The 12,170-nt window shown below is 43.7% G+C and overlaps 2 protein-coding genes across 11 annotated transcripts in view; both read left to right on the plus strand.

Annotated features, from left to right (window-relative positions):
• Nucleotides 1–11,269, plus strand: MSMB (microseminoprotein beta). Its single transcript, XM_059052826.2, has 4 exons — nucleotides 1–57; nucleotides 4,001–4,097; nucleotides 5,164–5,269; nucleotides 11,163–11,269. The coding sequence occupies exons 1-4, from the start codon at nucleotides 1–3 to the stop codon at nucleotides 11,224–11,226; spliced, it is 324 nt and encodes a 107-aa protein (XP_058908809.2). The 3' UTR covers nucleotides 11,227–11,269.
• Nucleotides 11,255–12,170, plus strand: part of NCOA4 (nuclear receptor coactivator 4) — a 22,624-nt gene continuing 21,708 nt past the window's right edge. The window contains exon 1 of one of the 10 annotated variants that reach the window (XM_059055126.2): nucleotides 11,255–11,399. The gene's annotated coding sequence lies outside the window, so the exon portion shown is untranslated. The remainder of the gene's footprint in view (nucleotides 11,400–12,170) is intronic. The other 9 variants (XM_059055124.2, XM_067025180.1, XM_067025177.1 and 6 more) reach the window with 9 other exon arrangements.

Below are 12,170 nucleotides of genomic sequence, written 5' to 3' on the forward strand. Positions count from 1 at the left end.
ATGACCCCATCCTTCTTCAATGAGCTTGAGACTGGGGGTTCCTTATTAGCAACCCAGGTAATTCTGATGCCCACCCAAGTGGAGGAACCTCTCTTTTTACAGGGGAGGGAACTGAGGGAGAGAGAAAGGTGCGGGGGAGGAAAAGCATGCCAGTGGCAGGCTATTTTTGAGATAGTGTCAATTGGTTAATCTCAAAACTGAATAATTGGTTCTCCCCTGTCATGTTTGGACTCCATCCCCCAGTCATTTAACTGGGGGCCTCTGCTCAGAGCTGTGGGAAATCTGGGAATTCTGCACTCCTCACTTGCCCTGGACTGCAGCCCTGGCTCATGCCTACTGATACCTCTGTTCTGTGACTTGGTGAAACAAGATTCCCATGATCACCACCATCTCCCGGGAGCTCCCTTTTTGGATGAAGAGAGCAGAAATTTTGTCAAGAAGCCTGGCCTCTTTCTTTCTTTCTTTGAGAAAAAAATTCAGGTTTCCACAATGACCTTAAGCTGAAGATTACGCAAAAGAATAAAACAGAGAGAGCAGGTGCACCCTCAAGTCCTGGTGTGAGCTAAATGCATGGAGGGTTTCTTGTAAGAATTGATTTATTTCTGTTTATAAAATCAATGCATTTCATTGTAGACAATTTAGAAGATAAGAGAAAAAGTCCGAAGAAGGAAAGTTGTCATAATCCTTCAGCTCCAAAATGACTTGTTAAAATGTGATACAGAACCTTCAGTATCTCTATGTATCTTTTTACATTATAGGAATCACACCAAGCAAACTGTTTTGTAACCTGTTATTTCACTTAATGAAACAGTGATCACTTTCTCATGTCATTTAATTTTCTCTTAGTTCCTCAGTTGACCAGTTTCTTTTCTGAATCATCACGTTCTCAACCAGCCCTGTTCCTGAGCATTTTTATTATTTCCATTTTCTCACAGCAGTGAGCATCCTTGAGGAGACAGTGATCTCCTTCTCTGTGCCATTCTTTTTTTTTTTTTGCGGTACGCGGGCCTCTCACTGTTATGGCCTCTCCTGCTGCGGAGCACAGGCTCCGGACATGCAGGCTCAGAGGCTGTGGCTCACGGGCCCAGCTGCTCCACGGCATGTGGGATCTTCCCGGACCGGGGCACGAACCCATGTTCCCTGCATCGGCAGGTGGACTCTCAACCACTGCGCCACCCGGGAAAGCCCTGTGCCATTCTTCTTAGGATCAAGTCTTAGAAGTGAAAAGACTTAGAAGTGATGAAGGCAAATACTGTAGTTTTAAGATTTTGGATATACACTCCATAAAAATTGTTCCAATACAAACCATCCTTGTGCAATTTTTTAAAATTTTTAAAATTTATTTTATTTTTATTTTTTTTGGCTGTGATGGGTCTTTGTTGCTGCACTCGGGCTTTCTCTAGTTGTGACGAGCAGGGGCTACTCTTTGTTGCGGTGCGCCGGCTTCTCATTGCGGTGTCTTCTCTTGCTTAGGGCACGGGCTCTAGGTGCACAGGCTTCAGTAGTTGCAGCATGAGGGCTCAGTAGTTGTGGCACATGGGCTTAGTTGCTCCTCGGCATATGGGATCTTCCTGGAGCAGAGATCAAACCCCTGTCCCCTGCATTGGCAGAAGGATTCTTAACCAATGCGCCACCAGGGAAGTCCCCATTCTTGTGCATTTTACTTCCCATATATGCCTCTATTTCCCTCTGGGTATTAGAAATTAAATAATTATTCTTGCTATTCCATTATGATTTTATTTTATCTACATGGTTACATTTCCTGTGTTATATGTCAGTTGAACTTTCTCATGTATTTATTCATCATTTCTATTAGGTTCTGTGCATGTGTGTGTGAAATGCCACTTTATTTCCTTTGTCATTTTTCAACTAAGGATGCTTCTCTTTTTCCTATTGATATATAGAAACTCTTCATACATTGATGTTGTTCTCCAAATTTGGTAATTGATTTTGAATTTTGTTTATGACTTACAACTTTTACATATTCAAATCTATTTATTTCTTTTCCTTTTATGCTTAGAATAAGATATTTGCCTATATTTCTGTGATTAGTTTATGATCTTGTAAAAATGTAACCTTTGAATCCTTTTAGAATGTATTTTATTGTGAGAACTAAAGTAGAAAATTAACTTCGTTTCTTCCTCAAATAGTTCACCGCTTGTTCTAATACCATTTATTGAATAATCATTCTCTACAGATTTCAAAGACTAAGTTTATTTTATAGTAAATTTATATATATATTTATTTATAAATAAATATATATTTTTTCTGGGTTTTCTATTTTGTTCCCTTTGTCTTTCTATTCTTATATCAGTAACACACTACTGCAAGTAGCATCAGCTCAAATTAATTTTAGATATCTTACAGAATACTATCACCACGTCCATTTTTTTTAGGTTCAATATTTTTAAAAAAATCACAGTATCATATTACTTTTCTTTGTAACCATTTTCCAAATTGTCTTCATATTGCCACATTAATTAATCATTGCTTGGAACACGTTTTTATGAATTCCATGACTTCCTCCCCAAAGTTTATCCTGCTATTTGCTTTACTCACCACAAAATTGTGTATGTGTTTTGCAGGGGAGGGTGTCAAAATCGGGGTCTAGGAGAGTGTGTGTGTAGCACATGTCTCATTCATCATGCATATTACATGCATCGCTCCATCCTCCCCACAGGACTATCTTTTTAAATTAAAGTATAGTTGCTGTACAATATTATATGTTACAGGCATACAGTATAGTGGTTCACAAGTTTAAAGGTTATACTCCACTTATAGTTATTATAAAATATTGGCTATATTCCTCATGTTGTATAATATAACCTTGTAGCTTATTTTATTTATTTTTGTGGTACACGGGCCTCCCACCGCCGTGGCCTCTCCTGTTGCAGAGCACAGGCTCCAGACGGGCAAGGTCAGCAGCCATGTCTCATGGGCCCAGCTGCTCCGCGGCATGTGGGATCCTCCTGGACCGGGGCACGAACCCGTGTCCCCTGCATCAGCAGGTGGACTCCCAACCACTGCGCCACTAGGTAAGCCCTTATTTTATACCTAATAGTTTGTACCTCTTACTCCCCTACCCCTGTATTGCCCCTCCCCCATTCCCTCTCCCCATTGGTAACTCCTAGTTTGTTCTCTAGATCTCCCACAGGACTCTTTTTATCTCCACTTTACAGAGCAGGTAACTGAGGCTTAGAATGGTTAGATATTCACATGGCTAGTTGTGGCCTGAGCTGGAATTCAAAACCAGGTGGTACGTGCCCAGCAACCACTGTGCTGTAACACTGCATCCCATTTGAAGGAAACAGCTGCAAATGAGCAGATGAGACCCGCTTATCACACCGTCCCAAAGACTGTCTCACCACATCTTCCTTTTTAAAAGGTTCTTGGAAATCCCCACCATAAAGTTTGTTTGTATGTTTTGCTTGCTCACCTCAAAATGATGACAAGAGCAGCTTGATACTTTCCTTTGTCCTACAGATCCAGTATCAGCATAGATGAGTTGATATGTTCATCAGCCATCAACGATGCCTTTATCATATGGAAAATGAAGTTCTTACCCTTGTGGTCTAAGAACTCTAACTAACCTAGTTAGCTCCAGCAAGTCTCCAATTGCGTTTTCTTTGTCACCGTAACTTTGTCAATGTTTTATTATCTTCCTGAAACTCTTCTCACTCCCTCATTTCTGTCCTTTAAATTATACATGCTCTGCAAACAGCTAAAAATCTCTTATCCCCAAGGGTTTCCTGAACCTCCTCTGTAATAAAATAGAACACTAACATTATTGCTCTATGACTTTTCACTCACATTTTGCTTTTCCCCAGTTCATTTTAGTAACTTGTATAGATCTTGTTCCTCTGCTAGATTATCTGAAGGTGGAAGCTTTACCTTCAAACCACTTGTCAGAGCCTAGCAGGGACCTCCATACAAGATACGCAGTCAATGATTACAACTGAATTCATTCATTCTTCTTTCCTGACCCTTCTTTACATTACAGAATGCTCTTCTGGGTAGCCCCGTGGTTTTAGCCACCTTTGTGACTTTATGCAATGCCCAGTGCTATATCATATCTAATCAGAACTCTACACCTAATAGTGAGTCCTGGCTTTTCAATGTTATTTGACTGCATCTTGGTAGATATAACCTGTTGGCAGATGAATGCCCTTAAATCTACATAAGATAGAAGGTTAGGGCAGATACATAAATGGAGTAAAATGAGGGACTTCAACTTGCCATTTGAATAAGATAGTAGTTCTCAATCTTAGCTATATGAGAATTGCCTGGGGAGCTTTTGAAGCTTACTAATGCTCAGATGGTTTCCATTCAAGACCAGGTAAATCAGAATCACTGGGATAGGAGCTACACATATAGAAGCTTCTTGATGGACTCCTACATGCAGTTAGTGTTAAGAGTCATTGATTATTCTAGTACTTCTCAAACTCTAAATGTGCATGCAAACCCTCTGGGAATCTTATTAAAGCACAGATTCTGATTCTGTGGGCATGGAGTGGACTGAGAGTCTTCATGTCTCACGGCCTCAGGTGGTGCTGATGTTGCTTGTCCCTCAAGTACACATGGACCACCATGGGTCTAGAGCAGTGGTTCTCATTCTTGGTTGAACATTTGAACCTGGTGGGGGAGCTTTCTAAAAAATATGGCAGCCTGGACCCCATGCCAGAGATTCTGATTTCATGGTTCTGGGTTGGGACCCAGATATAGATTTTCTTTTTTAATGCTCAAGATGTTTCACATGTGCATTGGGGGTTGAAAAGCAAAGCAAAGGGAAGAGGAGAAATGAGGCATTTATCCAGACATAATATAGCAGAAAAAAATTCACCCTAAGTACTCCTAGGCTCATAATAGCTCTCTGATTAAAGAGAGAGGGGCTTATATTTTCTTGAAATGTCTGTTCTGAAACAAACTCTGGATAGATTTAATCTTGCTGTAAGAAAACATAGTCAGTGGCACGAGTTGGATAGTACTGGAATTTAGCCACGAGTGAACACCTGAGCACATTTCTTACAATGCCTTTAAAATCATTGAGATTCTTCCTCTCTGGGTGGTGTCCAGAGGGCACGGGCTGGCCCCAGTGTCCTACAAGCCTTGTTCTGGTTGCATGACTTTGGGACCGTGCTGATGATACCACATGTATTATTTTAGAGTGCAAGGATCTTGATGGAGTCATACACCCGCTGAACTCAAAGTGGAAGACTGAGAACTGTGAGGAGTGTATTTGTGACCAAGGTGGAATTAACTGTTGCAACACGTAAGTCTCAAGCCAACAGGGCTGAGAGGCAGAGGCAGCTGCTGTTCTGTCTAAGGAACAGCTACTCCCTCTTTCAAAATCACATCCCGAAGGGGGTTTAGTTTTCAGTCCTATTTCTTTTCCTTTCTTTTTTGTTTTAACTGTGGTAAAATATACATAACATAAAATTTAGTATTTTATCCATTTTTTTGGTTTTTGTTTGGGTCTTTTGGCTTCACCGTGTGGCATGTGGGATCTTAGTTTCCTGATCAAGGATTGAACCTGTGCCCCCTGCATTGAGAGTGCAGGGTCTTAACCACTGGACTGACAGGGAAGTCCCTGACCATTTTAAAAGTTATGTTCTGTGGCATTAAGTACATTAACAATTTTGTGCAACCATCTCCACCATCCATCTCCAGAAATATTTCATCTTCCCAACTGAAACTCCATATCCATTAAACAATAACACCCCATCTCCTCCTCCTCCCCAGCTCCTGGCAACCACCATCTACTCTCTGTTTCTATGAATTCGACAACCCTAAGTGGAATTGTACAGTATTTGTCCTTTTATGACTGGTATTGGGAAGGAAGAAAACTTTCCTCCACCATTCTAGGTTCTTCTGGTTAAGAATTCAATTGACATGAGACAGATTAACAGGAAAAAAGTCAAGTTTAATTTCATATATGTGGGAAACCCATATACACGAGAGGTTTGGAGACAGAAACCTAAAGGCAGGTAAAATGAGGTATCTATGCCATCCTGAGCTAAGGAATGGGTTAGGGGCTTGGGGCTTCCAAGGACAGGAGAGTCATTTACAGGATGATAAGAATAAGAGTATATGTTTGGTAATCAGCTGTTTACCATGACATATAAATGGGGTCAATTAAATAAAATTTATCTCTGGTAATAACTCTTCTCTGGGAAGAATCCTCAATTTAATACTACCTAGGTAGTTAGTGGGGCAATAGTTTCTCTTGAACCTGCAAGGTGTCTATTGCCTTTAGCTCAGAATAATCCTCATGCAAAAGTGGCACACTTGGGGGAGGCTTGTCCTGAACCCCTACACTGGCTTATATCAATGTAACGTCCTCTAGAATCACCCATGTTGTAGCATGTCTTAGAATTTCCTTCCTTTTTAAGGCTGAATAATGTTCACTGTATATACAGTGAACATTATTCAGCCTTAAAAAGTAAAAACATGTATATTAAATATATTAAATTATATATATTATATATCTTGCATTTTGTTTATCCATGCATCTGTTAATGGGTTGCTTCTACCTCAGTCTTATTTCTTTTAAGTTGTTTTTGAATCTTGATAAATAACCTTTATTTTTAAATATCTAAATCCATATGGGTTGCTGAAGACAGGATAGTGTACCCAGTAGTCTGAAGCTATTCTAGAAGTGAGCTGGTTTTCACTTCAGTCTTGCTTGGCCCGTGGCAATTTGCAGGAACAGGAGTCGCTCTGAACACAGGCAGAGGGAATGGATGTGAGGAGTAAAGGATGATCTGTAGTGAACCTTGTACTCTAAACCCGAAGTTGCTTCACTGCTCAAGTTTAACTCACGTCAGCCCAAAAGTCGCGCAGATATTTTCTGCTGGGTTACTGTGGACTCCAAAGTTCTGGTACTTGGGCCAATAAAACAGAGTATCTGCAGCATGGCCCTATTTCCTCAGTAGTTACATCCAAATCAGCCAGCCACTCCACCTCCACTCCCCCGTGCCACCCCCCATCCATCTGATGTCTTCACATCAGCCTTGGCCCTATAGTGTTTTGCAAGAACAGGAGTGGCTTTGATGATAGAAGCATTAGCATAAAGTAGTGTTTCCCAAACTTGCCTGATCACAGACTCCTCTGAGAGGCTTGATGAAATACAGATTCCTGGGGCCCACCCCCAAACCTACCGAATCAGAATTTATAGGAGGCCATGCAATTTGAATTTTAACAAGTGCCTCAGAGAGTCTTACAATACCACCAGGAAGTAGAAGAGCAAGCACTTGACTTAGAACATCTGAATGCTACTGAAGTTTAAGTATCTGGAAAGTTCTGAATACATTTGTTGAGCATGCCCCATGCTAAGTGCTAAATGGAGCAAGAGGAATATCAGATCCAGAGACTGCATGTCTGGCTTCCCGAAGCAGGTTTGCAGGTATTGCCTTGGCTGGGTCACTGTGTATTACAACTGAACCTTGATTTTGTGCTCCTGAAATTTGATATTGTCTTTGTATCAAGTGTCAATGTGACTCTGGAGTGCGATTGTATCAGCAAAGTTAAGGCCTAGTGAGCTCTTCCTCTCTGACATCAGAGTGCACCTCCAGAGTGGCCAAAGCATCCTTGTCAACTGGATTTGACACCCTCCCATCCCACTCAGTGATGCATCATCACAGCCACGTCAGTATGACCCACTTCTAGGGGTCCTGTGGACCTAGTGTGGAAAACAGTGAAGTGGGAAGAGGCTCGATGCTGGAGCCAAAGTAACTGAGTCTGAATCTTCATTCCTTTGTATCAGCTGTGTGCCCCGTATAAGTTTCTTAATCTCTCTGAGCGTCAGTTTCCTCACTGTAAAACAGGGATCATCAGGTGGATATGAGAATTAAATGAGGGGGCTCCTGGCGGTCCAGTGGTTAGGACTCGGCGTTTTTGCTGCTGAGTGTCTGGGTTCAATCTCTGGTTGGGGAACTAAGATCCTGCAAGCCACGAGTGCAGCCCCCAAAATAAATTAATTAGTTAAATGAGATTCTGCATATAAATTCATTAACTTAAAACAGATATAACGCCTTCTCTATGCCAGTTATGTGTCCCTCAAGCCTGGGACAGTAACTGACTCCGAGTCAGGGCCCACAGAGCCCCTTCCCTCTTTCCTGCCACATTGCCTATCCCACTTAGCATAGTGCTCCACGTGCAGGAAAGGGGCATATTTTCTCTCCTGCTCAGAGCCGCCAACTCCTTTTTCCCCTATAATTATCTCACCACCTATGAAATTTCTCTCATGAACTTTTTTTTTGTGATAGCCAAATACACGTTTTGATTAAATTTTCTCTGGGAGAATTTTTTAACCCATTGCACTCTCTAAGGCAGTGGTCCCCAACCTTTTTAGCACCAGGCACTGGTTTCGTGGAAGACAATTTTTCCCTGGGGGTGGGGGCGGGGTGGTGGGGCACGGTTCAGGTGGTAATGCGGGCGATAGGGAGCCGCAGATGAAGCTTTGCTCCCTCTCCCACCACTCACCCTCCTGCTGTGTAGCCCGGTTCCTAACAGGCCGCGTACCAGTACTGGTCGTTGGTCCGGGGGTCGGGGACCCCTGCCCTAGGGGCCGTTGTCCAGATCTGAAGCTGCCTAGTGGCAGTCGAGGCTGAAGTTGGTGGCCCAGGCTGCTCTGGCCTCCCCACTACGCAGGCCACCTAGCCCAGGTGCCTTGGGAAAAGCTTCTTCCAGTCTTCCCTTTGGTTTCCAGATTACCCTTTGGGAAGAGGATTGAAAAGTCCTCTTTTGTTAAAATAAGTGAAGGGTCACCTTGTGGAAGGAAACATTGTCACAAAGGGCCCTGGGGATGGCTGTTCTGTGTACACCTTGGGGACGGGCAATTTAAATCTGGGGTTTACAGTTGGGTTCCAAGAGGGCAATGAGCCCTAAAATTGTTGGCACCCTTGAATGTGTGGGTGGATTTTCCTCAGGGAGATTGTTTCCAGTTTTCATCAGCTTTTCCCAGGGCTCCATGGTCCCTGCCTGGAGTGACTCGTTGTTTCTGTTGGCTGAGCCAGCTCCTGACTTAACAAGCCTCTATGCCAGGCTTGGAACGACCATTCCCTTCCCACATTCAAGCAGCAGTACTGCTGGCTACTTCTTGAGCAGGGAGGACAAGAAGAGCCAGGCTGAAGCAAGCTACCTGGCCTCAGAGGAGTCCAGACCTGCCTCTGGGCCTGTTGGAAGTTTCTGTGGTCCTGTATGGCCTCTAATAGTCTATGATTGTGTAACCCCACCTATCAGTCAAAAATGTTTTGAGCAAACACTTGAATATGTGTATACTTTTAGTTTATAAATTATGTTCGCATTGATAATACATTATAAAGCATGTAAACATTTAAAGGAGACAAAAATAAATATGAATAAAAGTTATTTTCCCTCCACTCCCATAGATCATTATGCATGCATGCCTTACTCAGGGGAGCACTGCTGCTTCTCTTGCTTCTGATAGATCTGTGCTCTGCTGCCCCAGTGTCCCACTATCCGGTGAAAAATTCAAAATATAAATGTGTCTTAAAGATGAAATCAGATCCTTTATTTCCTATGAGGTTTTCATGTTTATCCTTCCTTCCTGTTTTTCAGAGAGTATCTGCTGTGTCCCTCGTATAAATCTTTGTTTGCCTGAGGTTAGAGCAGGTTAGAGCAGGATAGCTTGGAAGAAGTGCCTCTAAGCCCATTTGCAGCCCAGTGGGGTGTTAAGAGGCCAGGAGTCCTGCCTTGTAGATGGGGAATGGCTTAGGTGCAGGGCTACAGTATCAGTACTCAAAACTTAGGGACTTAAAACAGTGACAATGCTGATCATCTTGCTGTTTTTGTGTTACAGAACATTTGTTCAGTCAGAAGGTCCTTACTGAGTGCCTGGCAGTGCTCTGGGCCTGGGGATACAGTAGTGAACCAGAGAGATCAGGTCCCTGCTCTCTTGGGGCTTAGAGTTGGGGGTGTGTGTACCTGACAGATCACAGACAGGCAAAGAGCCTTCTGTTGAACAATCCATGGGCAATCAGTAAAGAGCTTTATTTCCCCTCTGCCCCCTAACCCCACCTGTGCAAACATACTATGTGGACTAGTTAAGCAATCTAGGCAGGTCCTAGATTTGGGTCACCCTAAGATAATAAAGAAGTGCCTTGGTCACTTTTAGTTACAAAAAAAGTCTCAATCCAGAATCTGCCTCTGAATTGAAGAGGGAATGAAGGACAGTATGATGTCACCTTGGCTCCGTCTGCCTGTGGCAGTGTTTAAGATGATTTACTTCCTCATGAGGCTTTTGTGGGCCTTTGTGATATTCCCTACAGCTCCTCTTTCTCCACAGCTCCAGTCCTAATCACAGACCATGAGAGCCCTTTTAGCTTCTGCATCTGAACCTATGTTTCCTGTTGCTGTCTGCTGAGATAGCCTTGCCCCTTGTTTTTCTTGGGTGACATGCATAAAACCCAATTACAATCATTTGCTTTGCAAACCCTACTCAGATGGGAAATCTGAGAAGCAGTTAGCAGCTAGTATTGGGGACCTCTGTCAGAACTAAGAAAGATTCTTATTTTAACATCTGGTAATAAACAAATAAATAAAATTCCAATGTGGATAATTAATGCCAAAATGTGAGGGGAGGTACAGAGTGGTGGAATGTGGAGTGCAGAAAACTGTGTGGTGTGTGATATGGTGCAAACAAGAAAATGCTTTGAAGTCAGACGGTGTAATTTGGAACCTGGACTCTGACATTTATTTATTTATTTACTGAATTTTAAAAAATTGTGGCAAGATATACATAAAATTTATCATTGTAACCATTTTTGTGTACAACTGAGCGGCATTTAGTATACTCCTGTTGCTGTGCGACCATCACCACCACCCATATCTAGAACTTCCCATCATCCCAAACAGAAACTCTGTACTCATTAAACAATAACTTCCCCTCTCCAAGTCTGCGGCAACCACCATTCTATTTTTTGTCTCTATAAATATGGCTGTTGTAGGTACCTCATATATATGGAATCATACTTTGTCCTTTTGTATGTTCTGACTTTTATTTTTGCATCTGTACGTTAAGCCTAAATAATATCTGCCTTGTGAGTACATCTGGTGTGAGAGAATCACTTAGGATAGTCCTCGTTACAGAGCTTGCCTTCGACAAATGTTTCTTTCACTTAACCTTATTTATTCCTAAACAGCGAAAGGACCTTGATCTACCCCAGGAAAACTTGTGCGCCGACGCTCTCGCCCTCTGGAGAGTAAGGACCTCAGGCCGACTAGACTTGAGATCTCGCGAGACTGTCAAACATACGGTAAGAGGCGTGGGGAAGGTTGTGTTCTCGCGAGAAGTCTGCCTTTAGGTCCTTGGCTCGTGTCGGGCAGTGTTTCTGGCCGCGGAGGTCTCCTCAGAACGCCCGGAGCTGCACTCGGAGGTGGTAAGAACCGGAGGGGCCAGCGGGGCGGGCGTGCCTCCTCCCTCTCTCAACGCCTCGGGTCGGTCTGGGGCGCCATGGCCGCGTACCGGACCGGCCCGGGCCTGTCTGGGCCTGCCTTTCGAGGCCGGCCTCTCCCTCGACCCCCTTTCCTCGAGGGCGGCCTCCTCCTGCCTGCCCGCCGGCCTGGGCCTGCCTTCCTCTCTCTGGCCCTCGACTTTCGGCCTGAGGGCCACCTCTTTCTCCCTGCCCGGCCTGTTCTCCCTTCTTCGTCCTTAGACACTCTGGCTTGGGGACCACCAACGGCGGTCTGCCCGCCCGCCCCCCGGCCCCGGCTGTGACAGCTCCCAAGTTTTTGCTCCCTCTCGCCGGGGTCACTTGGAGCAAGGAGGGGCCTCTTTTCCCGAACGGGCCCAGAGTATATACATTCCTAACCTGTTGGGGGGAAACGCGAAGAAGATAACGTTTTTTTCGGCCCTCTACCTGCCAGCACAGCGTCACTTACCGTAAAGTGCTTGTAGTTCTCCCAACAGTCCCGAGAGGTACTTCCATTATCTCCTTTTTACAGATGAGAAAAGCGAGGCTTGCTAGTTCATTGACTCATTCCACCAACAATTATTTAATTCAGTGCCTATATGTTCAGGGTGTTGAGGATATAGCGATGAAAGAAAATGGGCACAGCCCGTATTTTCATGGAACTAAATTCTTGTGGCGGGAGCAACAATGATCATATAAATAGTCTTAAGTGTCACGTGATGCAACAGGGGTGATGCG

The sequence above is a fragment of the Kogia breviceps genome, chromosome 2, assembly GCF_026419965.1.
Source record: "Kogia breviceps isolate mKogBre1 chromosome 2, mKogBre1 haplotype 1, whole genome shotgun sequence".
Taxonomy (NCBI): Eukaryota; Metazoa; Chordata; class Mammalia; order Artiodactyla; family Physeteridae; genus Kogia; species Kogia breviceps.

Coding starts and splice junctions, on each gene's coding strand:
- MSMB (XM_059052826.2), top strand. CDS start 1: ATGACCCCATCCTTCTTCAATGAGCTTGAGACTGGGGGTTCCTTATTA. Junction 4,098..5,163: donor TCAGAACTCTACACCTAATA/GTGAGTCCTGGC, acceptor GTATTATTTTAG/AGTGCAAGGATCTTGATGGA. Junction 5,270..11,162: donor GGAATTAACTGTTGCAACAC/GTAAGTCTCAAG, acceptor ATTCCTAAACAG/CGAAAGGACCTTGATCTACC.